We start from the raw sequence: 27,877 nt of genomic DNA on the forward strand, positions 1-27,877 counted from the left end.
AAGTTTTTGAGATATATAGCCATACATAAACGGAAATTTTATAAAAATTGACATTTCAGGTGGATTAAAATTTTTATGGATGACTACAAAAGCCAAGTGACAGTTTACCTTTTAGGCCAGGTGCCAGGTGAGCTTAAAAGATATATCATCTCACCATTCAAAGCAACATACCAAGTATCATGAAAACAGAATGCCAAAAAAAACCTTAAACCTTACTGGGAACTATGACCTTGAAAGCAATGAAAAATATGCATACCTTATTGGGAACTTTGAACTTGAAAACAATGAAAAATATAATATTATGGCAACAAAAGCAACATACCAAGTATCAACAAGAAATAATGCCAAAAAATATTGTGAACTTCGACTTTGAACAATGTTTTCATATAATATTAAATTTCATAATTAATAATGTTAGTGAGTTGATGCAACTTAGATCTTTGCCTTTAGAAAATGTTGTTAATGGTCACACAGACAGATGTCTGGTGATACTCAAATATCACATAGAAATGTTTAATGATCTGACAAGCAAGGATTTCTTTTTTTCATGTACGAAATATACACAATGGAATCCTTTTTATAATAGATAAAGCAGATATCTTGAATAATAGAAAAACAAATTTACAAAAAAGATTTTATTTAAACAAAATTTGTGAATGAACATGAACGAATATGAATAAATATTACTGACAATTGCACCATGTTTAGAATCTCTTATTAAAATAAATATAATATATTAGATATGACTAGTTATACATGATTAATATAAATAAGTTACATTTACACTACATTTAATAATACCATTGAAAGTTCCCTATCAATCACATATCAGTGTATGTGGAGGAACTTATCCTCACTTTTTCATCAGTAGGATTCTTGTTGTTCATTGACAATAAACAGGACAGCTATTGCAGTCATTTGCATATTGATTGATAGCTATTAAATAAATACATTGAAATTTTGTTTTATCATTTAAATGTGCTTATTATAAAGTGTGGACTTTGACTAAATGTACTAAAAATTTCATAACTTCTATTTACAGGATGTTGACTGTTTGTCCAGTGGGTATTTTTTAAACCAATGAAACACAACAGAGACAATTTTACTCTTATAATGAGAATGCAACTAGATAATGTTGATCTTATGAACTTTCAAAGGTATTTTCAAATGTGGTGTATTTAGTTTAAGTTGAAATATAAAAATGTTTGTAATTACTTAAATATATTTTCTGTTTATAAAATATATGCACAAAATACATCTTATTTTACCAAAACATATCAAGTTTGTGATAATTGAATAACCTAAATCATTGCTAATATAAGTAAAATACTTTTTTGAAAGGAGCCGTCTCTTTTTTTTCATTTTATAAGCAGTGTTATTAAATAAATGCTAATTACGATCAACCAATTAAAATAAACTAGGTAAAAAGGCTAATTTAATTAATTTTATTTAAGTCAAAATAAAACTAGAAATGGTCCCAGCACAAAATAATGTTAGTTCCCTGACCTCTACCATTATAAATAAATCAATTGTTAATGAAAAAACTTGACTTAACCGAAGAAGGTTAAGATGATTTTGAGCTTGCATTGAAATAGAAGGTTTAGGCTTGATATTTGGTATAGTTGGACTTTGGTGATGGCTTTATGTTGATCAACTAGACACCTTACATACTTGAGTGTTGGTGTTGGGTTGCTGTCTCAATAGGCTTTACCATCACTTCCTTAAGAAAAGTGTTTATGTAAAAATACTTATTTTATCTATGTTTAAAAAACCATAAGATGGGAATATTTCTTTGGTTGTCAAATCATTTTAAGGTGATAGAGCAATGACAAATATGAATGCTTTCAAAATTTTGAAGAAAAAAAGGAAGAAATTTCTCAATTCAACTTGCTGAAATCCATTAAAAATGAAACTTTTAAAAGTTTTTAATGTAACACTACACCAAACTAAATTTTGAGTTGTCATCTCTATATGTAAGGCCTACTCACCAAATCTTCTTAATTTCTAATGAGAAAGATTGGTTTTCTTTCTTTTTTTTTTATTAATATTTTATTGGAAAATAAGTTTGTATTTTTTTTCATCTTAAATTTCTTTTCTTAAAAAATAATTTGGTATGAGGGAATAAACACTAAAAGTTATGAATATCAATGTTCTGGTTTTTTTTATCAAAACTAATGAAAAAGATGATGCTGAGAGGTTGTTGAGACACTAAAACTATCTTCATTCTGGCCTAACTGAACACAGTTTACACACTAAGAGCAAATAAACATTAAAGTATAAAATGGTTTGTATCTGTCATGCATCAAAAATAAACATTGATTTCTTGAACAATTAACTTAAATCTTTTCCCAAGAGGGATTCTAAAGGGGAATCATTCTAATTCATCTTTCTTATCTGTCAAAGTAAAAATTCTAAAATATCAAGATTTATTTAAAAATTCTGTTTGAAAGTTTCATTGAAGTTGCAGTCTGTCCCTTAACTGGTTCGTGGTCTAAGTTTATATTAACAACAAAGAGGAACAGTTTGTTTACACTGTACAGAAGTTTATTTAAATGTTTTGTCTCAATTAAACACATCACCTGATAGTCATCAGCAATTTCCCCAAATGTATTCGATGATGAATTATGGAATTCTATATCCAGGATTTATAAAGGTTCTTGGGTCAGAGTAATCAATGTCATAACACAAATATTTAAATCGATTGTTAAATGATGTTTTCATGTACACTAATAACCACAGATGGCGCTGGATACTTAAATCTGTGAAATCGGCAATAAATGTGATTAAACCAATACTGTTATTTCAATATTATTAATATAATATATTATATACAAAATTTGTGGATTGAAAGCACTTCTGTCCTCTTGTGACATAAAAGTTTAGTAGTTTTTTTAATTATACAAGACTGTTTTTAAATATAAATAGTATCTATTTCCTCTTCAAACGATAAACGAGGGAATTCAAAGTCACAAGCTCTTACTCATTAATTTTGGCATTAATGTACCGGTATATAATAACCAAAACAATTTAAACCAAATCATTCCACAAGGATTAACAATTGTTTTCCAGTTAAATTGATTTCAAAATAAACACGAAAATATCACACCATATGTCTGCCGAAAATAAGTCGAAATTGTGAAATCAACAAAATTTGACATTGCAGACATTGCAGACATCAAGCACTTTTCTGTAACATTTTTTTTGTGAATTAAGATATCACACAGCAAATATAAAGCAATATTTCGAAACAACTGGATTGTCTGTCAGACTTTTCTACTCCTTTTCCACACCATCTTCTGTCAGAGTCTTATCTGTATCCAGTAGTGTAGTGTCTTCATCAGAATCCTGAAAGGGAGATAACTGTCTCATCATTCAGTGATACATTAATACATAACAATAAGTTGAACAAGAATGTGTCACAAGAACATGGATGTCTCATCCTCACTATCATTTTCTATGTTCAGTGGACCGTGAAAATGGGATAAAAACTGTAAACTGGCATTAAAATCAGAAAGATCATATCATACTTGACCATTGGTCATCGTTATTGGATAATTTTTGTTCAGTGGATGCAATTTATTTAGATTTTAGTCGTGCTTTTGACACTGTGCCTCATGAGCGTCTTATTGGCAAACTTTACAATCTAGGAATTCAAGGAAAAGTTTTGGATTGGATAAAATGTTTTTTAACAAATAGATCCCAGCGAGTTAGACTTAATAATACATACTCTACTAGAGCTGAAGTGATAAGTGGCGTACCCCAGGGTAGCGTACTGGGGCCCGTACTATTTTTGGCGTTTATTAATGATATGCCGGATGCAGTTGCTGGGTTGATTAAGGTTTTTGCAGACGACACAAAAATTTATTCATCTGTAGATAATGAGCAACAACACCAGGACTTGCAAGCCGATTTAGATAGACTATGTGATTGGTCTAGAAAATGGAAATTATCGTTTAATGCAAGTAAATGTAAAGTTATGCATTTTGGTCAAAATAATAACTTGTCTAGATACACCATGTTAGATAATGAGGATGATTATGTCCAGGTTAATCCTGTTTCTCAAGAAAAGGACTTAGGAATAACTTTTGAGCCTAACCTAAAGTTTGATAAACATATTACTAACTGTGTGAATAAAGCCCAGAGAGTCTTGGCATTAATCCGTATTTCCTTCGACTATTTGGAAAAAGATATGTTTATTATTTTATACAAGTCAATTATACGTCCTTTGTTGGAATACTCCACTACAGTGTGGTCACCATATTTGAAGAAAGATATAAGGAGAATTGAAAAGATCCAGCGTCGAGCTACCAAATTAGTGCCTAGTATAAAAATGTTAAGTTACGTTGAAAGATTGAGAGCCTTGGGCCTTCCAACACTTGAATACAGAAGAGATCGTTATGATATGATACAAGTTTATAAAGCTTTACATGGGATAGATGATATTAAATGGCAAAATATGTTTGAGTTATCTACAAATTCTACTAGAGGACATCCTTGGAAATTAAGTAAAAAGAGGTGTAATTCAACTCAGCGTCTCCATTCATTTTCTCAAAGGATCATTGATCAATGGAATAGTCTTTCAACCGTAACAGTTTGTGCAGAATCTGTCAATATTTTTAAAAATCATATTAATGATGAACATTGGAATAGGAAGAAGTTTAATCCTACATAATGGAATAGTCTTAATATTATATAGATTTCAACAGTAAAAGTTTGTGCAGAATCTGTCAATATTTAAAAAAATCATATTAATGATGAACATTTTGGAATGGGAAGAAGTTTAATCCTACATAATGGAATAGTCTTAATATTATATAGCTTTCAACAGTAAAAGTTTGTGCAGAATCTGTCAATATTTAAAAAAAAAATCATATTAATGATGAACATTGGAATGGGAAGAAGTTAAATCCTACATAACATTTTAATATAAATGCAGCAGTTTATAAATGTATGCGACAAGTATTTAAAATATTGTGGAAACCATCGTACAACATGTATAGAAGTACAGAAAAATTATTCGTTCTATTTATGCGCACAGCTCACAGTTAAAATAAGTAATTTAATATCAAGTAAATTATGAGGCGGCAAAAGAAGTTTTCAACTTAATGATCGCCGCAATAATCCAGGTAGAATCCAGGTAGGTAGAATAGGGAACATGTTTAATAAGTTTCAGTTGACATCAACTTCATCAAAAACTAACTTGACCAAAAACTTTAACCTAAAGCCGCACAGACCAGAAAACATAATGCCCATAAATGGGGCATAAAAATCATTTGCCATGCAATGCAATTTAACTTATCAAGTGATTGATGGTGATGTAACCCTCTAATTTAAGACTCTTTGAATATAGAGTGATGTTTCAGAGTGAATAGCCCAAATTTCAACAGCATTCACATAAAAAATCACCACAAAGAGTGATTTTTTTCTCATTACTCTGAAATAATACTTATATACTTTTAAAGTGTACAAATATAGAACAGTCAAACCTTTCATCAAAAGTCCAAAATTTATCATAAATGGATAAAAGTTTAATAAAGGTACTTCTTTTTGAGGATAGGAGCAATGAAACAGCTGCCAGGTAACTTACATGACTTATTAGTTCATCAAACTTAACATTTAGTTTTTTTTAAATTACATATATCTCATTAAATTTTTATTTTTATAAACTTCAAGTGGTTTATAAACAGCAATTTAAATTCTGTATTATGGATGTTAATTTATATATAAAGTTTCTTTTAAAAGTCAAAATGGTAATTTACACTTTAAGAAATTTCATATTGTGATTCATATGTGCAATTGCACATCAAATGAGATTTTTTTTGTTCTTTGATAAATTTCACATTTTTGACAACTTTGTATAAATTAAATTTCAAAATGCACATTAAATTCAACAGGTACAGTTTTTGCTAACATTAAAGGGAAAATTTCTAACAAACAGATGAGAAAACTTCTAACAAAAAGAAGATAAAATTTAGGGAAACTAGAAAAAGATGACTTGTTTCATGGCCTAAAACATTTTCCTCATCAATTACAGAGGGAATGTACCTAAAAATCTAAATACCTGTGGTACATTCTATATCTTCATTTTTATTTTAAAAATTATGAACATTTTAAAAAGATTTTATGGTCTGTGAAGTGTTATTTTAACATAATAAGACACTTTTAGATTTGTGACTTTTTTTATTAGTATTTGCTCTATTACTTTTTAAAAGATTGTGCTTTCATAATCTGTAAATTGAACTTACATAATATAGGTAATTGCAGAGAGGGGATTTAAGTGCGCAGAAGTTGAAGTCCTTGTTCAGAATTATTTTTTTAATCACTTAATTTAAAAGTTACTAGTAATCAAATTTTGACTGGAATACCCTTTTCCTAGCTGTAACAACCAAAAAACTGTCCTCCAATTTTAAAATTTCTGAATACATCATACAGGCATATATAAAAATAAGTTGAGCAATAAAGTGTTTTAATTGTTTCTTCTGTTTTGTCCCCCCCCCCTAAAATTCATTATTTAACATGTTTAAGGCTGATTTACATTTCTTGTAAAATTATGCTCCTTGTTTCAGGCCATATTGCTTTAATTAAGGTCATTGGATAGCTGTCTCATTGGAAATCATAACATATCCTTACTTTATAAATGCTGTACAGAAAGACAGCATTGTACAGTACACATATATTCTAAATAACAATGTTTACTTGAGTGGACAAGCTGGGGGTATTATAAATCTATATTCATTTATTACTTATCAATAAAGTTTGTAATATCAAGTTACATTATATCTTTATGGTGGTCAGTCTAAAGGGAAATAAAGATATGATCTAGTTAAGTATACCACTGTCATAAAACAGGTCATCAATTCATGTAAGTTTCACTGGTATGATCAATGAAATCACATTCAATTACGGATGAATTAAATCTCATAAAAGCTTATAAAATATATTTACTACATACAAAGGCAACAAGAATCATCAAAAATATTTTAAAGTACAATGGACAATAACAACCAGGCCCTTGCCAGGAATTTTCAAGGGGGGGTTATTTGGACTCACAAACTCGACTTTAACAGTCACAATTCGAACAAAATGTTGACTTTAACAGTGCTTATTTGTTTTCAGGGGGGGAGGGGGGGTCATCTGAACCCTCGGAACCCCCCTGGCTACAGGTATGACAACCATCAGAAATCAGCTACTCTGAGAAAAGAAACATGAACTGTTATCACAGAGATATGTCTCATTTTTTGGTAATTTTTTATTATGCAAATGTTGAAATAAAAATAGCAGTACTCAACCTGTTTCATAAGTTAGGCTAATATTCAAAGTCAATGAACCATGATTGGTACATGGCTAAATAATCTCCTTGCAAAATGAGATGTGCCAATGCTAATTAATACAACTGCCTACCAAATAGCATTGACTTGTTATAAGTTATTCCCTTTCAACAAACCTAAACACAAATATTAACTTGTAAACTATGTAAAAGTTTCAAAGTTAATGAACCATGAAGAGGGGGTGAAGTTATGTAATATCCAAATAAGTTTGCATACCAAACATCATTGACTTATCATTAGCAGTTCATCTCAAACTGATCTAATCACAAACTAATACATGTAAACTAAGCAAGAGTTTCTAAGTCCATATACCATGACTAAGGGAACAGGGTCAAATATTCTCCCTGAAAATGAGATGTACTAAGGCTTATACAACTAAATACCAATTAACATTGACCTACCACAAGTAGTTCTCCAAAAACTGACATAATCACAAACTATAACATACATGTATAATAAGCAAAAGTTTGAAAGTCAATAGACCATGACTGAGGGGGCAGGGCCAAATAATCTCCAAAGAAATGAGATGTGCTAACTCTAATACAACTGCATATCAATTATGATTGGCCTACCACTTGTAGTTGACCATAAACTAACTAGACCTTATCACAAGATGCCCTGCCCCCCCCCTTTTTGTGGAAAAATAATTTAGTACTCTAGTGAGGGGTAAAAAACATGTACATATACTGGTTGATATTAAAGTCTGGTTGTTGTAAGTTGCAGTATATCCTATCTGTTCTTTGTTCATTTATTTGTACATAAATAAGGCCAATTTTTCAAGACGTTTCGGCCATTGGCCTTCTTCAGTTCTCGACCATTTGCCATTTGGGGTCTTTTCATAGCTGACTGTGAGGTATATACAGGTAGGTTTTGCTCAGTGTTACAGGCTGTATGGTAACCTATAGTTTAAGCTATGCCATTTGATATTTCTGGAGGAGAGTTGGCTCACTGGCAATCATACATTTTATTGAACAACATCTTCTTATTTTCAAACACAGGTGTCTGCGGACCAACAATGTTTCTGACACTGGGACTAGTAGATTTGTGGTCTGTGCAGGCACTAAGACAGATACATAACCCTGATAATGTTCATGAACAAATTTACCGAAATCTCAGGAATAATTTACTGGACAATGGACATGCTTTTCAAGTTATATTAATTAAAGTTTCATAAATGATAATAAATCTTTCAATTCAGCAATTATTAGCAGCAAGAATCATGAATGCAAGATACATATGTATAAAGGATACAACATGCTTTTAAAGTAACTTTCATATAAGATTTCAGACATAGTACTATCATGACTATATCATGTATAGCCTCAATGATGATATAAGGTGTATAAAGGATACAACATGCTTTTTAAGAAACTTTCATATAAGATTTCAGACATATGTACTATCATGACTATATCATGTATATTTCTACATACAATATAATAACATGCTATATAAAGAACTAGAGTAAGGCCATTGAAAAGTAATAGTTGATTCTCATGTCTGTCATAGATTTTAGAATGTGTGACACCAGTTCACCTTGTTGCGTCTGTAAACACTGCCCAAAAAAAGATAACAAGTCCTCCCCAATGAATCATCCCATCACAGGCCCGTACTAGCCAGGAATTTCCAAGGGGGGGGGGGGGGGGGGTTATTTGGACTCATGAACTCGACTTTAACAGTCACAATTTGAACAGAACGTTAACTTTAACAGTGCTTATTTGGTTTCAAGGGGGGTTGTCCGAACCCCCAGAACCCCGCCCAGCTACAGGTATGCATCAAAAACAAGAGACAGTTGAGTATCAGAATAGTGGTAGTGGTTGAGCACTGCTATGTGGTCAGTGAACTCATATTTATTTACAAGGGGTTGGCTAAAAGGCCAACTTAAATGTGCCTTGTCATGCTGGTAGTAATATTAACAATAAGCAAAATATCTGAAAAACACCCAATGTGTTTTTACATAACAGAGTGGCCCATTTGAGTTGATAAGAACTTTGCTAGCCTATTAATGTTTACTCCTTTATTATCATTTGTTCTTATATAAATTTGATTGGAGAAGGGATGAATCCTTCATAGTGGTTTGAGTGTGATGTCTGGTGACTTGAGGTGATTTACAGCTATCTATACTTTCTATTTGGTATAGAGACTGTGACTTTCATGGGAGGCAGGTATTTCAAAGTACAAATTTACCAAAATCTCAGAAATAATTTACTGGACAACAGAAAAACATGACCAGGCACATTTTAGTTTGCCTTTTAACCACCACTTGAATTTCTGAAAGAGAGAATTTTCAGACAGAGAATCAAAATATTCATTTTTGTAGCCTTATTCACAGCTTCAGAATCTAAAAGATTATGGGTAAATCATTATTCAAACACCAAAAATAGTATACAATATCAGAATGGCCAGTGACCAGCTGTTTTATAGAATGTTGGCTATTGATCTTGAAAAACCTACTTGTATAGTTTTTTGAAAATATTACCCAGAATGCATTAGATTCTGAAGTAGTGATTTAAGCAAGCAGGATAGTTTACCTTGTGTGTCATATTTCCCATTCATCCATAGGGTTATATTGGGGAGTAGTACTGGTACCATGCTCCTGGTCCTGGTCGGTATTATGAGAGAAGGAGTAGAAAGATACATTCTTATTAGTGTTAGATGAACGATTAGAGAGGATATGTTTTACATAAGAATGCGCAGCAGCTCCAAGCGGACTCTTTGGACTTTTAGTAGAAGCCAAAGCTCCAAGCGGACTCTTTGGACTTTTAGAAGAAGCCATAGCTCCAAGTGGACTGTTCTTTACCTCAGAGTCTGACAAGTTAGATGCATTAATTTTTCTTCCTGATTTTCCACTCCGATTAGCATCGTTTTTGGAGTCATTATGAATTTCACTGTCTTGACTAGAGGAGTCTTGTTCCATTGTCCAATCTGGAAAATCAATGGACTCTCTTGGAGATATGTCACTACTACGGACCCGGCCCACTAGTTCATCTCCAATGTAGTCATCCCATTCAAAACTGTCTATGAAAGAATCAGACATATTGTACTCCTCTGAAGGTTCAACAAACTTTAGTTCGTTTGAGAAGGCTTTAGTCTGAGGTTCATCCTCACACAGAAGTTCATCTTCCAGAATTGTATTTAGACTACGAGTTGATGTATATTTAGAGGGAGGAGCAGACATGCCCTTTGAAATGTAAATTTCACGTGCAATATCCATGTCGTCTGATGTTGGACTAGATATTCCACTATTTTCATCTACGGAACTTTTAACGTCTGTCGATAATAAAACACCAGATAGAGTTAGCTTTAACAGTCTTAGTTTCTCAGCCTCATCCTCTTCATTCTCATCTGACAAATCGTCAATATTGTCTGATTTATCATTTGTTTCAGAATAGATATCTTCAACATTGTCCTTATTTGGCAAGTTATCTAACATTTCTTGTTTATGAACACTATTAGGAGTTTCGCCATAATTTTCTTCAAAATCTATAATACTATCAACACTATTAAATTGTCCCGAAGGATCTCGTGAATTTGTAACTTCATTATTTGCAAAACTAACGCTATTCTCGTTTTTATGTTTTTTCTCTTGGCTTCTATCCATACCACCGGGAATGACACTTTGTGAATTTTTACTTTCTTTATCTACTGTTAAATCTAATTGTGTCTCACAAAAGCTACTGTCTGAACTAGGACTGTCCTCTATTTTTGTACCATTTAAACATATGTCCGGTATACTGTTATTAAGCTTTACTGGTTCCTTGTCAGTAGAAATAAGGGCTTGGTCATTGTTTGTAGCTAGCTGAGGTCTAATATCAGTTTGGTACTTGTTTGTAAGGATTTGAGCACTATTACTAAATTTGACCTCATCTGTGGTGGACTGAGAATTTCTGACATTGTTCCTGTCATCCAATGAAACTTTAGATGTATTGATCTGAGAATAACTGTCTTTATTTACATCTTTGGCGAACACTTGAGGAGTAGTAGGTTGAGATCTAGTGACTTTGTTCGTATCTCTTACTGACGATAGAGGAGTACTAGGCTGAGAATTACTGACTTTGTTCGTATCTCTTACTGACGATAAAGGAGTACTAGGCTGAGAATTACTGACTTTGTTTGAATCTTTATTAGACCCTACAGGTGTACTAGTAGAACGATGGACCGTAGGTCTGTTAGGAGTACTAATAGGACTGTCATGTCCTATACTACCACTGACAATTTCACAATTAAAGTTGTCTCCCTTTTCATCAGCATTGATGTGAGTAGGCAAGGAATTGGAATTAAAATCTGCTGCACAAATGTCATCCACAACATTATGTTTGATTCCCGAAATATCACTAGCATGAACTTCAACTTTAACAACTCTAGCTTCCCGTGTGGACATCTTGGCCCACTTCCTCTCAAACTCTGCTTCATCTGCAGCCTCTTTTTCAGATTGAATCTTCTGAAGCTGAGCATGAATCTCCTCTATCTGTGGACGATGTGACGAGTCCTGCCAACACAGCTGCATCATCTGGTACCTACAATGTTTAAGTGACAAATAGATAAGTTAGATTCTGGACATAACAGTTAAATTCCTTGACAGTGGTTCCGGTACCTAGAATACTAAAGTAACAAATAGATAAGTACGGTTCTGGACATTACAGTTAAATTACTTCAGAGTGTAGTTAGAGCAAAGACATTCAATTTGTGTTTATGTTGGACACAGTATGCAGTTTGTATGTCCAATCTGTTACACTTGTTATCATCTTACATCAGGAAATATTAAGCTTCTCAGTGATCAACATTGGTTTTAGTCAAGCTGCTATTTGTCCAACCCAAAATGTCTGATAAAGTGTGTGGTTCAAGTTTTTTGAAATTTTCATATTTTTGTCAAAGGGTGAAAGTAAATATTTTGTCAAAATTGGTTGATAATTAAACTAGCCAAATTAATTTTAGTGAAGGTTTTCGGTGCCACTTTCAGGGAACAATTATCATAATTACGATTCAATACAAATACCTACCTGATTTGTTTTAACACATTTTTAACATACACAAAAAATCTTAGTTCTTACAAAATTGAACAAGACAAGAGTTGTGGTTTATTTACTTTTTGTTTTGTCATCTCATTTACAAAATTATAATATATATGTTTATATTTTGATGTGTTGTTTCATTAAATAATTTTAAATGCTAGGTGAAATATGCTTCATAAACAGAACTGACCTTATTATTTCCACAATTACTTGGAGTATGTAATATAAATATGATAAACCTTTGATTAACTCCATGTTTCATACTTGTTTGCTTTTAACATTATGAGATACTGTTTACATTGTATACTTCTTTCTAAAATCATTTTACAATATCATTAAATTACACTATCTACTTTCCAAGAGTACAACCCAATGCCTTCAAGCTTAAATAAATATGATAAACTGTCAAAATCATTTGTATTGTTAAAATACATGTTTGACTTATAGCTGTAAGCTTCCATTATAAAAAATATAACCTACAGATATCCTCATGTTCATATTTGTTTTAAATATAAAGATTATAACTTAAGACTGTTAAATGGACCTCATAAACAATTTTTTTTTTCTAAATGTAATTGATATATAACTAAGAAATAAACTTTATCATGAACTTTTAATTGAGTTCCAAAGTTCACTGTGTTGCACATATTTTATCTGTCTAAGAGCAATAACTAAAATAAACAAAAAAATCTTTTAAAACTTTTTATAAATATCTTCATATCTAAGAAAAGGAAGGCTTAAGAGCAAATGCAATACAATTTTGATATAATAATTATTACCAAGGGACATAACTCTCTTAAAATTATTTTATCAGTACTGATTTTTAAAATTGTGGGAAACATTGCTAATACAAACCTATGATATAAGTTTCTAAAAATCTAGGAAGAATTTAAGTGTGAGAGCTCTAACCAGACCATATGAACAGACGCCTGATATTTCTTAACAATAAACCCTTGACTTATAATAACTTACAATTGTGATTTGATAGGATCGTCTGTGTGGGGTAGCTCTATACTTGTTGGATAAGCTTTAATCATATTACTTATAATAACTTACAATTGTGATTTGATAGGATCGTCTGTGTGGGGTAGCTCTATACTTGTTGGATAAGCTTTAATCATATTCTGTAAGACCATTTCATCTGAGAGATCTTTATAAGGTTGGTGTCCATATTCAGTTACTTCAAACATGGCTACTCCAAAACTCCTTCAAATAATAAGAAAAACATGTATCATCTTTATTATTAACCTTTGTGAAAACTGCAATTATATACTGTGGATAACAAAAATTCCAGACACACGATTGATGAAATCTTAAGATTTTGAAGACAAATAATTTCATGGTTGATTAAAAGCTTACATCCAACCAAAAAGAAAATTTGTAATTGGTCAGACATTTGAATTTGTGGTTCACCTTTACCCATGAATCTACGAAATATTAGTGTATCACAAATAATAATGAATCCACAGTATGAAATAGGCAAAATGTCTTGATGTATCAATTCATAATCTAAATATTTGTATAATATAATTAATGTTGTTAGTCAAAATTAAAAAAAAAATCAGATTAGTTGTAGTGTGTTATTTGTTAATACACCAAATCAATTGTTTAGTAAACAGGAAATTGATTTTATCATTTGTTTCCATAATAATTTTTTTAATTCTATTTGTTTCCGTGATTTTTTTCTTCAGATAGTTTTACTCTTTGAATAATAGCTTCATTTTTCAAGTTGTCATGGGTTTTATATATGTTTTTTATTAAAGGAAACATAATTAAATTTCATATTTCTAGTTTAAACAAATGAAAGCTTCTAAAAATGAGACAAACATACCACATATTGGACTGTTTAGTGAACTCAGTAACTTGCCAAATAGAATTAGTTAACGATATACTCTCTGGAGCCATCCATCTGATCGGTAAAAGATCCTGGCCATTGTCATAATAGTCCTCCTGCAAAACAACAAGGTAAAAAAATACCAGTTTCATTGATTTTTGCTTTACACCACCTTAGCGCAAACATGCTATATCACAGCAGGTATAAAAGTACAGGTACTGCATAAGAAATTTATAAATATATGGAAACCAATTTTCTCTTTTAATTAGTGTGCTTGTTGGTAACTGTTGCATAACTTTAAAATGGCATAATGTATATGCTATAATAGTATACATGTAGTATCAAATGTAAATTTATAGATTTTAACAAGTGTTTCCAAGATTACTTCTTTTATTATTCTAATTTGGAAATAAGATATTCAGTTTGTAGGTACAGTCAAGCATTTAGTTTTGTATCGAAAAAATGCTTTTAATGATAGTATAATCTTTACCAGGGCTTCCAAAACGGTCATTTATATAATGTCCGGTAAAAGACCGGCTGGGCAAAGCATGAAACCGTCATATACTTTTTAGTTTTCAAGGCTTTTTCGGTCATTTTCACATAATTCACGATCTTTTTGACCGTCACCTTTTGCCTTTAACATCAACACATTTCCGGTCATAAATGTGACATGATGATTAATTACTATCAAAACAACACCTACTTCAATACTTTCTAATTTTAATCAAGGCTTATTAGTAGTTGGACAGCTGAAATCTACCTGTTCAGGTGACAGGTGAACCATGTTCAGTACAGGACATCGTATAAATTGATCGGTATTATTTTCTTACATTTCAGCGGTTTGTATCTAATTGATTTAGTCCAAATGATTAAAATTATTAGAAATTAGTTTATTAACATGATTTGATGAAAAATTTAACAAGAGGCTCTCAAGAGCCTGAATCGCTCACCTTAATTCTTTTGGTTAAATCTCTCATCAATGATTATTTTGGCTTTTCAATTTATTTAAATGTTCTTTGGATCGTCCTATTTTCTTCAAAAGCCAAAAAAAATAATATGTTCTATTTTAGCCATAGAAGCTATGTTTCTTGACATACAAGGAAATAAAATATAAAATTTATACTAGATACTCTGAAACTCATTTAGCCTAAGTTTGGCTGAAATTGATACAGCAGTTTCAAAGGAGAAGATTTTTTAAAGTAAGTCAACATGATGAACAAATTGTGAAAAAAGTCTTTAAAGGGCAATAACTCCTTAAGGGGTCAATTGACAATTTTGGTCAAATTAACTTATTTGTAGATCTTACTTTGCTGAACATTATTGCTGTTTACAGTTTATCTCTATCTATAATAATATTCAAGATAATAAACAAAAAACAGCAAAATTTCCTTAAAATTATCAATTTAGGGACAGCAACCCAACAACAGATTGTCTGATTCATCTAAAAATTTCAGGGTAGATAGATCTTGACCTGATGAATAATATTACCCAAGTCAGATTTGCTCTAAATGCTTTGGTTTTTGAGTTATAATCAAAAAACTGCATTTGACCCCTATGTTCTATTTTTAGCAATGGCGACCATGTTTGTTGATAGATCAAAACTTCGGATACAATTTACAAACTAGATACCCTAAGAAACATTCAGTTAAAGTTTGGAAGTATGTATTTGGCCCAGTAGTTTCAGAGAAGATTTTTGTAAAAGATTACTAAGATTTACGAAAAATGGTTAAAAATTGACTATAAAGGGCAATAACTCCTAAAGGTGTCAACTGACCATTTCCGTCATGTTGACTTCTTTGTAAATCTGACTTTGCTGAACATTATTGCTGTTTACAGTTTATCTCTATCTATAATCATATTCAAGATAATAACCAAAAACAGCAAAATTTCCTTAAAATTACCAATTCAGGGGCAGCAACCCAACAACGGGTTGTCCGATTCATCTGAAAATTTCAGGGCAGATAGATCTTGACCTGATAAACAATATTACCCCCATGTCAGATTTGCTCTAAATGCTTTGGTCTTTGAGTTATAAGCAAAAAACTGCATTTGACCCCTATGTTCTATTTTTAGCAATGGCTACCATGTTTGTTGATAGAACAAAACTTCGGATACAATTTATAAACTAGATACCCTAAGGAACATTCAGTTAAAGTTTGGAAGTATTTGGCCCAGTAGTTTCAGAGGAGAAGATTTTTGTAAAAGATTACTAAGATTTACGAAAAATGGTTAAAAATTGACTATAAAGGGCAATAACTCCTAAAGGGGTCAACTGACCATTTCCGTCACGTTGACTTTATTTGTATATCTTACTTTGCTGAACATTATTGCTGTTTACAGTTTATCTCTATCTATAATAATATTCAAGATAATAACCAAAAACAGCAAAATTTCCTTAAAATTACCAATTGAGGGGCAGCAACCCAACAACCGGTTGTCTGATTCATCTGAAAATTTCAGGGCAGATAGATCTTGACCTGATAAACAATGTTACCCCCATGTCAGATTTGCTCTAAATGCTTTGGTTTTTGAGTTATAAGCCAAAAACTGCATTTGACCCCTATGTTCTATTTTTAGCAATGGCGACCATGTTTGTTGATAGATCAAAACTTCGGATACAATTTATAAACTAGATACCCTAGGGAACATTCAGTTAAAGTTTGGAAGTATTTGTCCCAGTAGTTTCAGAGGAGAAGATTCTTGAAATAGTTTACGACGACAGACGACGACGGACGACGATGGACGACGACGGACGCCTTCGGGCCAGGTGAGCTAAAAAGGTTTTAAATAAAAAATTGTCAGAACTACGTCGTATGAACTAGAACATGTGTGCGCATCTGCACAGGTAGAAAATTTAATAATGCATCCTACATTTCTTTAAATTGCTAAAATTATCATTGATACCTGTATCTAATGTTCAATTCAAGTATTTTGTCGAAGAAATAACGTGGAAAGAGCTTCTTCTCTTAGTCGTGCTTTGTAAACGTACACGGATTTTACATATCCATTTATGGTCCACTTTGTACCATTGTCAAGTCAACATCTGGTTGAAAACGAAAGGAAAGCTTTTGACAATGTCATATTGCACAAATAAAAAATCTAAGGCAGATTGGAGCACGCTGATGTGCACACTTTGAATGATGCACTGCCAATTCAACAGTAACATCCGAACATCAAATTTATATCATATCAAAGTAAAGTTTAAAATTAATTTTTCTTTTAATGTAATGTCAATCATTGGAATTGGCCATCTAATTACCTTAATTGCCTTTTGTGACTAAGTCTTAAGGGATTAAAATCGGGATCAAATATGAAATGTCCGGCTGGCTCAAATATTTTTTGGAAGCCCTGATCTATACCTAAAATTAGGTCATGTGCGTCCAGTGAAAAATCACTTAATATTTACCTGCCCGACAGGTAATAAACAATGACACGAGTCTAAAATTTAATTTCCAAACTGTATCTCAATATCACACAAGATGAGGTGGTCAGTTTTCCATTATATATACTCACCCTAAAGTGGTCTTCAGCTACACCATAATCCCCAATCTTTACAGTCATATTTGACATCACCACACAATTACGACAAGCAAAATCACTGTAAATAAATAATAAATTATGAATATATACCTTCATTGTTTAATATAAGTTAAATACAACTAAATTCAACATTTTCAGCTTCCAAGGTTAACATCACAAACGCCCAGTACTACATCAACATTTGAACAGAAAAAGTTTAATCAAGGGAGATAATACAATTTGATTATCTTATTTAGTCTATGGGATATAAGATTCTGTATAAATTCTGTCTCGTTTTATATCTTTGTAAGTTCAGAAAAATATCAACTATAGAGTCAGATTTTACTTCCCAAAGGCATATTCTAAAGCTAGCTTGTTCTACAAGGCAGCTGCAAAGAAGAACAATAATACAAAATTTGATGAAAGAATCGGTCAAACTGTTCCTCAGTCAGTATACAGTTAAACTACCCCTTAGTCAGTAAAGTAGATTTAATTGTACTACAGATACTTACTGATGAAGATATCCATTGACATGAAGACATTGCAGTCCTGACGCCATGTCTGTTAAGAACTGCATCCTCACTATACCATCCTTCATCGTTTTTACAATCTGTCGTTCTTTTCTCAGGTAACTCTTCAGATCTCCCTAAAATATGAAATATAGCTGACCATACATGTATCTTTAAACAAGAGGCTCCTAAGAGCCTGAAATGCCCACCTTACATGCAAATCAGATATCAATTTCTAACTTTTTTATTTCAGGAAGAAATAACTTATGTGTAGACTGATGGTCGGACAACAGTATACCATACTAATTCGTTTACAGTTGTAAATAAACTGCTGGCCATTATATAACCAAGAGAGCTGAAAATTGTATTATTATAAACAAGACATACAGATTAACCACATTCTCTACTGGTAATTACAGATATGAAGACAAAATATTTCTGAGACAGTCCTTTGTTGCTCATGTTTTTAATTTAGTAAGTACCGATTATCAGGATGTCTGCATATTGATATCGTAAAATATCAGCTGCGAGACATAATATGAAGGTTTTTGTTGAGTGAGTGCAGCGAACAAGATCAAAAAGTCTTCATATTATGTCTAGCAGCTGATATTTTACGATATTAATATAAAGATAATTTGATAATTGATTTATCAGGCTATATTTGCGTGTTTGAAACCGGAAAACCGGAAGATGACTTAATAAGTTTGGGTCAAAGTTATTAACATCGGTTCAAACATTATGACATTGCTGATATGTCCGGGTCAAAGTTGTTAAGGACAGGTCAACGTATTTGACGTCACAAAGCTGTGATACGGAATAATATTAAGAGCTGAACAGAGTGATATAGACAGTGGGACGACCAATAAGATACTTTTATTGTTCTGTATATTTTTCAAATCAACCATCAATTACACTGTCTGAATGGATGCTGTGATTCAGATGTTCTTACAACAATAATGTCTGCCTTATTATTGTTATGATTATTGGATGGCAGGAAAAAGTTGTATTTCTGCAATATCAGTGGAACTAGAAAATCATGAAAGATCCTTCTGCAAATTAGAAATTATTGCAATGTTGTAATTATTGCGAAAAGTGTGGCAAGGTTAGAATTGCAAAAATTTAAACTTGCATTGTGAATTTTTTTATATGATTTAAACAGATTTTTTTTTCATATCGCAAACAATTAAAATTGCATTTTAGACCAAAATGACAAAATCCCTTTTATCAAAATGCTGAATCATTTAATGTGAATTATTTGTTTTCAACCCAGTGTTTTCCTTTTGGCATTTAAGCTGGGTGTGCCGACCACCTTTCAGTTTGAAGAGGTGGTAAGCTTTTTATTCAAATTCCGGTTTTTTTTTGGGTTCCGTACCATTAAAATTTGAATACTGATCGCGCCTGGCTGATTTGTTTTCATTGACAAAGATGGCGTCCAATCGTCAAATTTCAATGTTTTCATTTATCAATTGAGGAAAAAGAAAGGTAAATGACGATGATGATAAAAGAAAATACCAGACCAAATAAGTTAAATTAAATTGATAGTTATGTTGAAGTTGTGGAAATTGAACAAATATCAACCAAACAACGGAAAAGACACGCAAGTGAAGATAAATATGAGCAAGACTTCAAATGGCTTATAGTCGCAGAGGAAGGATACTACTGTTCTGTGTGCCAAAAAAACAGCACAAAAGCAAGAAACAGGACAGAAACCTGGATCGAAAGGCCTTGCATTCTTAAAGAAACAAAGAACTTAACCCTGTTGTTAAATCCATGCTGATGCATAAAATTGTAAATGAAAGAAGAGAGAAAAGAGATAAATTGTTGAAAACAACTCAAATCAAAGAATGTTTGACAATTATATGACTACTTCTATTTATGTTTGTTCAACTCCATTAAATGTGAATATTATACTATTCTTTATTTTTGTGACCCCCACATGCACCAACAGTAAATAAAAAAAAACGGTGGGACATTTAAAAAAAAAACACCCGGTTGCAAGTAATTTTTTTAAAACACCCACCTTTCCTTAGTGAAAAAGGGAAAACACTGCAACCCTGCTATCTATCTCATGTTCTCAAACTTATTATTTAGACTTACCATGCTATCATACTCAACAATAGTTAAGAAAGGAGAGGCTTCTGTACATTGTCCTAGTAACTTACCATGCTAGCATACTCAACAATAGTTAAGAAAGGAGAGGCTTCTGTACATTGTCCTAGTAACTTACCATGCTAGCATACTCAACAATAGTTAAGAAAGGAGAGGCTTCTGTACATTGTCCTAGTAACTTACCATGCTAGCATACTCAACAATAGTTAAGAAAGGAGAGGCTTCTGTACATTGTCCTAGTAACTTACCATGCTAGCATACTCAACAATAGTTAAGAAAGGAGAGGCTTCTGTACATTGTCCTAGTAACTTACCATGCTAGCATACTCAACAATAGTTAAGAAAGGAGAGGCTTCTGTACATTGTCCTAGTAACTTACCATGCTAGCATACTCAACAATAGTTAAGAAAGGAGAGGCTTCTGTACATTGTCCTAGTAACTTCAATACATTGGGATGGTCCATCTCTCTGAAATAATCAATAGCAATTGTTACATATGAAAACATGGTTTAAATTAACCCTCTATACTTCTTGAAACAGACCTGGCTACTTAAAAATAGTTATTTTTTTTTATTTTATCAGTCAAAATATACTGTAAACTCATGAATGGTCTGTTTTCTAATTTTTGTGCTATTTTCACATTTCCTGAGCAGTGTGAGAAAATAATTCTCATCATTAGTGAAAAATCTGTTCTTAGCAAATGATTAGTCCAAATTTAATCATGACGACAGATTTTCTTGATATCTTATGAATTACCTATTGTGACATTCCCAAAAAAGTTGACCTTGCCTGATGACGTCACATTAAAATATACAACTTTCTGCAAATGTTTGAAAAGGAGGGATAAAAATCATAGTGAAACAGATTTCACCACTATAACTTGTTTATTACAATTTTTCTCAACAGTTAAATTTTAGTTATTTAAAAGGCTCCACAAGCCTTGCGCTCTGAAAATATTAAAATTTAACTGTCTCAAGTGGAGAGACACTGTAACACAATTGTGGCAGAGATGGAATCTATATTTCTACATCAACAATTGATGGGAAAAAAAAGAATTTAATATATATAATTTTTCACTGTCCAACCTGCTATGTACATTAAATTGTATGAGTTGTCTCCTCTTGTTTCTTGTTTACAGGGTATGAAATCTAAATCTTCTTTGGAGTGAGGCCATTGTGGCAAATGTAAGTTGTATGCTTTACCTGTAGACTGAGAGATCCTGAAGGAATAGTTGTTGTTCTGTAGAGTTAGCGTCATCCTTCATCATTTTAACAACAACACGTGTACTCCTACTACTTGTCACCATGTTGTACGCTTCACTTACAAGTACCTGCAATTAATATAGTAAAGTTTCATTATCTTTAATTGAAATTGACACCAAAAGTTACAGACGACGCATCATAAAATGAATGATGAAATTTTTATAATTATTATAATCAAATGCTAATTTACATGAAATTTATCGGTGTTCAAACCTTTCAAATTTACTCAAGCACTGAATAAAATATATCATTTTAACCTAAATTAAGCTTGATCCTAAAACTATACCAAAATATAATCAAAGTGCTTGTGAGGGCTTAAGATTGTTTCGATTTTGGATTGCATTTTAAATTAAAATTTAATCTTTTATTTATGTAATGTTTTGGATCGAGTTACCTTCCTTTTTCCATAATTGTAGGACTAACAGGCAGATTAATAAGCCATGAAATATTTTTTGCACATTTTTGAAACTGTACAGACTTTGACATGGATAAGATCTAAAACTGAACTTGTTGCAGATTTTAATTTAAACTAAAAATAGCAGAGAAAAGGCTCGAGTAGCAAAATATACATCTCAAAGCAAAGACAAAAGGGTTTTGATTGCGCTTTGTGCTATCTTTGCCTACACCATGTACACCATCACACCCTTTAAAAAACAAAAACAAAAATTTTTAAAATACATTTCTTTGGTTTGGTGGATTCTAGGCTTTATTTAACCAGAGCAAATAGAATATCAATCTACTTTTGTGACAATATAATAATCTTGGAAGGATTTATCATTGAAGGTCATAACATTTTTTTCTATTACAAAAAATGTACTAACCTGACCAAACCAACCAACACCCATTTCTTTTATGTAGGTCAGATGACTCCTGGGAAAAGCTTTAAAGGATGCTGAAATAAAATAAACTTCTGTTAATACACTTTATGAACACAAATGTATACCAGCTGGATTTGTTTGTACCTGTCCTAAGTCAGGAACCTGATGTTCAGTAGTTGTCGTTTGTTGTTTTGTTGTTTATAAGTGTTTCTCGTTTCTATTTTTTTTATATAGATTAGACCATAGGTTTTCCCGTTTGAATGGTTTAACACTAGTCATTTTTGGGGCTTTTTATAGCTCGCTGTTTAGTGTGAGCCAAGGCTCCTTGTTGAAGACCATACTTTGGCCTATAACAGTTTAATTTTTACAAATTGTGACTTTGATGGAAAATCATCTCAATGGCAGTCATACCACATCTTCTTATATCTATGTAAGTGCTTAACCTAAATTGCATAAAAAAAAAAATAATATAGTGTGTTAAAAAGTATTAAGAACTTTGTACATTGCAAGGTTTTGTACAGTAGTTATATTTTAAAATTGTTTAGATATTCTTGATCCTAATTGTTCCTTGCTTATAAGGTTTGTATTTTTCTATCTGAAAATGAAGATTTTTTTTGTTCGGCTTATTTTTCACATCCTCATTTTATCCCAGACAATATATATTTGATGCATAAATATTGAAATCAAGTATAAATTTATGGTGATGCCCTAAACACCCACACAAAGTTAAAAGTTGATGCAGTGAAATTGCAAAATAGCAACCAGCGAAGAATATATTTTATATAAATTGTTAGGTGAAGGCCTCAATGTATTTATTAAACATGATTCAATATTTTAGCATTCATTTATGTTGGTAATACAGAAAGTCTCTGAGAATTCAGCAATTATTTAATCTAACATACAAAAGTGCATGTCACCATTTTTTTCTTTAATAATAAAGGCCTCACTAGTATTACAGCCAATTGCATTAAGTATGTAAGTAAAGGTAATATCTTTGGTTAACTTGCTAAAATGTAGCTGAACTGTGAAGTCATTATTGGGTGAGGTATACTACCCTCCTTTCGAAGTAACCCAGTCCTACAGACAGATAGATTGGTTATCTATCGGACTAGTCTACACTTAAATGAGGGAAGATTACCTTACCTTATGACTTCACGGTTCAGCTAGCAAGCAAGCTAACCAAAGATATTACCTTTACCTACACACTCAGTGCAATCGGCTGTAGTAGAAAACAAACGCATTGACCACTCCATTTCTGTTTGCTTGTAATCTGGTAAATGAAGCCAGTGAAATTAAACTTTACTTCTACCTCTTGTGGAAACTTCATTTACCAAATTGTTTAGAACTTTGTTCATGATATTTGAGATGGTTTCACTTACCAACTTGTTTACCATTTGGTAATTTGTGATGGTTTCACTTATCAACTTGTTTACCACTTTAGTAATTTGTGATGGTTTCACTTACCAACTTGTTTACCACTTTAGTAATTTGTGATGGTTTCACTTACCAACTTGTTTACCATTTGGTAATTTGTGATGGTTTCACTTATCATGCTTATCAACTTGTTTGCCACTTTGGTAATTTGTGATTGTATTACAGACTTACCGACTCGTTTAGCACTCTGTTTCTGTATTTCTGTATTGGTACAGGATATTCTAGGCCTCAATGCTGTAGCAGTCACTGTCTTGGCTAGTATATCTGGGATGGTCTCAAATGTAACTTGTGATATATCAGAGGTATCTTGGGAAAAGACTGTGTTTCCAAAGCCACCCTCCAAATCATTTTCAAATGTCTGAACAAAATAAAAATAGTATTTAAGAAAAGAATATATACAATTTTCTTGCAAACAAGCAACTTAATTGTTCGTCTATAGCATATTTAGCAAGCAAAAGTATTTTTTAAATTTTTATTCAACTTGATCAAGGTTAACAAAATATTAGTAATATAGACTTCATGCAAAACATGTTTTTATAAAAATGTGCCATGTAACGGTTTACAGCTATTGCATTTATATTTTCAAAATAGTTGACCATCTATTTTGGCTATTCAAGAACTATTCTTAGATGTTTGTTGCATGTCAAGACAGCTGCTTATTGTGAGTTAAGATACTGACTGATACCATCAAAATCTTTGAAAAATCAATTAGCTTATTTGCATATAAATGTATATCTAAATTTCCATTATCAACTTTTTTATTACTAAATTTTAAAGAATTCGTTTGAATATTACATTTTATAATAACATTGTGATTTTACACAACTTTCTTGCCATTTTTATCTTGATTAAGCTGACAAGTATGGGTTAAAACAGGAGTTGTTTCTTTTTGTCTATTTTTTGTAAAACTAATAGAGTTCCTTGTGTAATGCTCATGTTGTGATACTATATAGAAAGCAAAGGAAAAGTTGTAATTTGGTGATTACTACATCATGTTCATGATACAAATTCTTAATAGTGCTTTTATTACTATATCTATCTGTCTCTTAAAAAAATGCATGGCAAAGGTCATTTGTAGGTCATAGCTTTTTTACAAAAACTTACTGTGAATCCTGATCCTCTCTTAAACAGATGACAAACACATCCAAATACCATCACAACAGAGGAAATGACAATAGCCACTCCCGCCAGTACAGCTATGTCTATCATCCTGCTATGTTAGTCTGAAAAAAATAACATTTAATTACAACACCTAATCTTAGATCATTGATTAAAAGAGGTTCATTTTACCAAAGGAACATTCAAACTCATATGTCTATAAAAAAAAACGACAACAAACCGACAACTTTGATTTAGCATTAATCACTTAATTGTAATGCATATTTCAGAGAGTCTTCCAAAATGTTGAAATAAACGGTTACTGTTTTTTGGTTCATTTGATATTTTTGATTTTATAATTGTAAGCAGTGATTCAGATATATATAACTGTCATTGTGATAAGATAAATACAATAAACACATAATGGTTTTCCAGATTTTTTTAAACTTTCAATTTTAAATTGTTTATATCATGTTACTAAATGAAAATGTGTGTTATCAATCATGGTTTTTACATTGATGCTACAGGTAATGCTCAAATAATAAGTTAATTAAATTCAGATAGAGGTTTTTTATAAAAGGACCCAAAATTAATCTAATTGAATATTTCACTTACAAGTTAAATGTTACATGTATAATATATATGGTGGAAGGGGTTGTTCTTGGTATTCTATCATATTTTGGGCATGCAAATTTGATTGCATACTCCTGAGAAAAATAAAGTATTATATGGATATATCTGTTTCTGTTCTTTTTATTTATAATCATAATTATTTGATAATACAGAAAATCATCAAACAAGTATTGTGTTTTTTTCATTTATACAATGTAAAAGTTTTTGTTATGAACTGTAAATTCAAAAATTATTGTGAGGTTTAAATGAATGTGAATAATGGGGTTGGGTGAGTATTGCAATAATAAGAACATTTTGATAACAGAAACATAGATCTTTATGTAGATTTTTTTGTAAACGCAATAATTAAACTCGCAATGTTGTCCTTTGCTGAAAAATCGCATTAATAAATGCATGCAATAATTTCTGAATTTACAGTACAAATTAGGTACATTTTTCTTATATTAAACCATTTGTTTGATTGATTGGATTTATTCACACTACCATCATTGACCATGCCAGTGGGCAGGGCTATCTATTTCTTACTATATGGTACAATTTTTGCAATTTTTTTAAGGCTATAAGGGATCTATAGTTCCTGTATATCCACATCTTTATGTTCCTTGACAGATTTCTAGCTTATGAGCAATCTTCCTTGTTTTTTATAATGTGTCTGAAGAGCATGATACATTATAATAATAGCATGATGCTCTCCAGACACATTATAAAAATAAGGAAGCCATTTTTAACATAAATGTACAAAATCGTCTTGGTCTCCACCAGAACTCAAACCTGGGACCTTTGTGTAACAAGGAAGTGTGTTAACCAACTGAGCTAAAGAACCACTCACAGCTGACTTCAAGTATCATTGTGTAATATGTTTTCGTACTAATAACAATGTTCACTGCTTACGGTTTTCATTGTTGAGTTTTTATTCAGGTGTTTACACAAATTTAAAAAGCATGTCCTGTAGATTGATTTTAGGTATCTAGTTTTTTTGTCAATGCTTACTACGATTTTTTACTGTTTACGATTTTTGTATGTCGAAAAAAAGACTGTTTTCATCTTCATGTTTCAAGGATGTATAAACATGATAAAAAAAAATTGTCAATGAAATATTGAATAATTAGATTTTGAACAAACATTTTATATAACATGTTTAAGTAACCTGCTAATTTTAACTCACTGGCTTGTAATTAAAACGTCCAAAAAACCACATGACAGTCATATGTCTTGAAGATCCGGTGCCTGACTTGCAAAAAAATATCTGGACATTATTTTAACCCTTCAGAATTTTTTTCCAAAACTATTTTAGTGATGCATATTTTTGACATTAAATAAAAATGGCTAAATAGATCAGTTTTATTAAATTTGTTCTAACGTCTTAAAAAAAGCTATGTTGAATATGTTTTAAATACATGTATGTCAAGTTGTAGTGGTGTTGTTGTTCTAAATATAGAAATCTAAAAACATGCCATAATGTACGAGTATGCAGTCGAAACCGACGAAATGTGGTTGATACGAAAACATATGACACGACGATAAGTCTCTACTGATGTCAGTAAGGAAGGGAAGCAATCCCGTCACAATAGACTAGTACTAAAAGATTTTTTATAAATTTATGACATTTGGGCAATTTTTATATTGTCCCTGTTTTACTGCGACAAAAATACATCATCTCTAACTGATTATAATCTTTAGATATCTAGTTGTTTGAATTTAATATGTGGATAGACTAGTTTCTGAATATTTTTTGGATGACTACCCAATCAAATCATCTTTCAAACACGCCTCTGGGTCCCATCATAATTCCTTTAACAACAACTTTAAGTGTTCAAATGATCAGAGTATAGAACGGTGGAAAGGAAACGTACTTTATACTCTCTGCATTCACATAACAAGAAGGTGTGCCTTAATAATTTGTTTAATTCTCCCCTTTCGTCTTTCCATTTTTAATCTTCTTTCGGAATACCTTTAGACTGGTCATTGTTGACTCATCTTTCTCGAATTGCTAAATCTCGCCCCTTCGACAAGCTCGACCCAAGTAATTGAGTCTTGAATTTTAACATTTTATTGTGGTACCTCATTAGAATATAAAACATCTTATTCTTTTAAACAAATACATATATTGAACCTGTTTTATTGTAACTGGTGCATCATTTTTTTTAATTACTTATAATAATAAAGAAAATGGTGCATTGCATATGTCATATACCTAGCTACAGGTTCATTTAATAGGATATAATCTATATGTTTCGCAATTCTGTTATATTATTTCCTATGGAAGAATATAACAACATTTTTTCCATAACGGAAAAAATGTTTAGAATAATTAGTCAGTTCT

At 31.6% G+C, this 27,877-nt stretch overlaps 1 protein-coding gene across 2 annotated transcripts; it reads right to left on the reverse strand.

Moving 5' to 3' along the window:
* Positions 1-638: 638 nt before the first annotated feature.
* LOC134724671 (serine/threonine-protein kinase LMTK2-like) lies at positions 639-27,527 on the reverse strand. 2 transcript variants are annotated; one of them, XM_063587839.1, is made up of 12 exons: positions 27,408-27,494; positions 24,928-25,046; positions 23,995-24,181; positions 22,393-22,463; positions 21,512-21,639; positions 20,690-20,777; positions 18,206-18,339; positions 17,688-17,772; positions 14,172-14,290; positions 13,397-13,546; positions 10,129-11,845; positions 639-3,345 (listed from the first exon to the last, which is right to left on the reverse strand). In XM_063587839.1, exons 2-12 carry the CDS (start codon positions 25,030-25,032, stop codon positions 3,274-3,276), a joined length of 2,856 nt encoding a protein of 951 aa, XP_063443909.1. In that variant the 5' UTR covers positions 25,033-25,046; positions 27,408-27,494; the 3' UTR covers positions 639-3,273. The 2 variants fall into 2 exon arrangements, with proteins under 2 accessions (XP_063443909.1, XP_063443908.1); XM_063587838.1 differs by having other exon boundaries at positions 641-3,345; positions 9,860-11,845; positions 27,408-27,527.
* Between the last annotated feature and the right edge of the window lie 350 nt (positions 27,528-27,877).

Source organism: Mytilus trossulus, chromosome 7 (assembly GCF_036588685.1).
Source record: "Mytilus trossulus isolate FHL-02 chromosome 7, PNRI_Mtr1.1.1.hap1, whole genome shotgun sequence".
In the NCBI taxonomy this organism is placed as follows: domain Eukaryota; kingdom Metazoa; phylum Mollusca; class Bivalvia; order Mytilida; family Mytilidae; genus Mytilus; species Mytilus trossulus.

What these genes read in the sequence shown, in the direction of transcription:
- LOC134724671 (XM_063587838.1), bottom strand. Translation starts at nt 25,032, where the DNA reads ATGATAGACATAGCTGTACTGGCGGGAGTGGCTATTGTCATTTCCTCT. An exon ending in CAGGATCTCTCAGTCTACAG is followed by an intron (nt 20,778 to 21,511) that starts GTAAAGCATACA and finishes TGATTATTTCAG; the next exon opens with AGAGATGGACCATCCCAATG. An exon ending in ACTAAACAGTCCAATATGTG is followed by an intron (nt 13,547 to 14,171) that starts GTATGTTTGTCT and finishes TATTATTTGAAG; the next exon opens with GAGTTTTGGAGTAGCCATGT.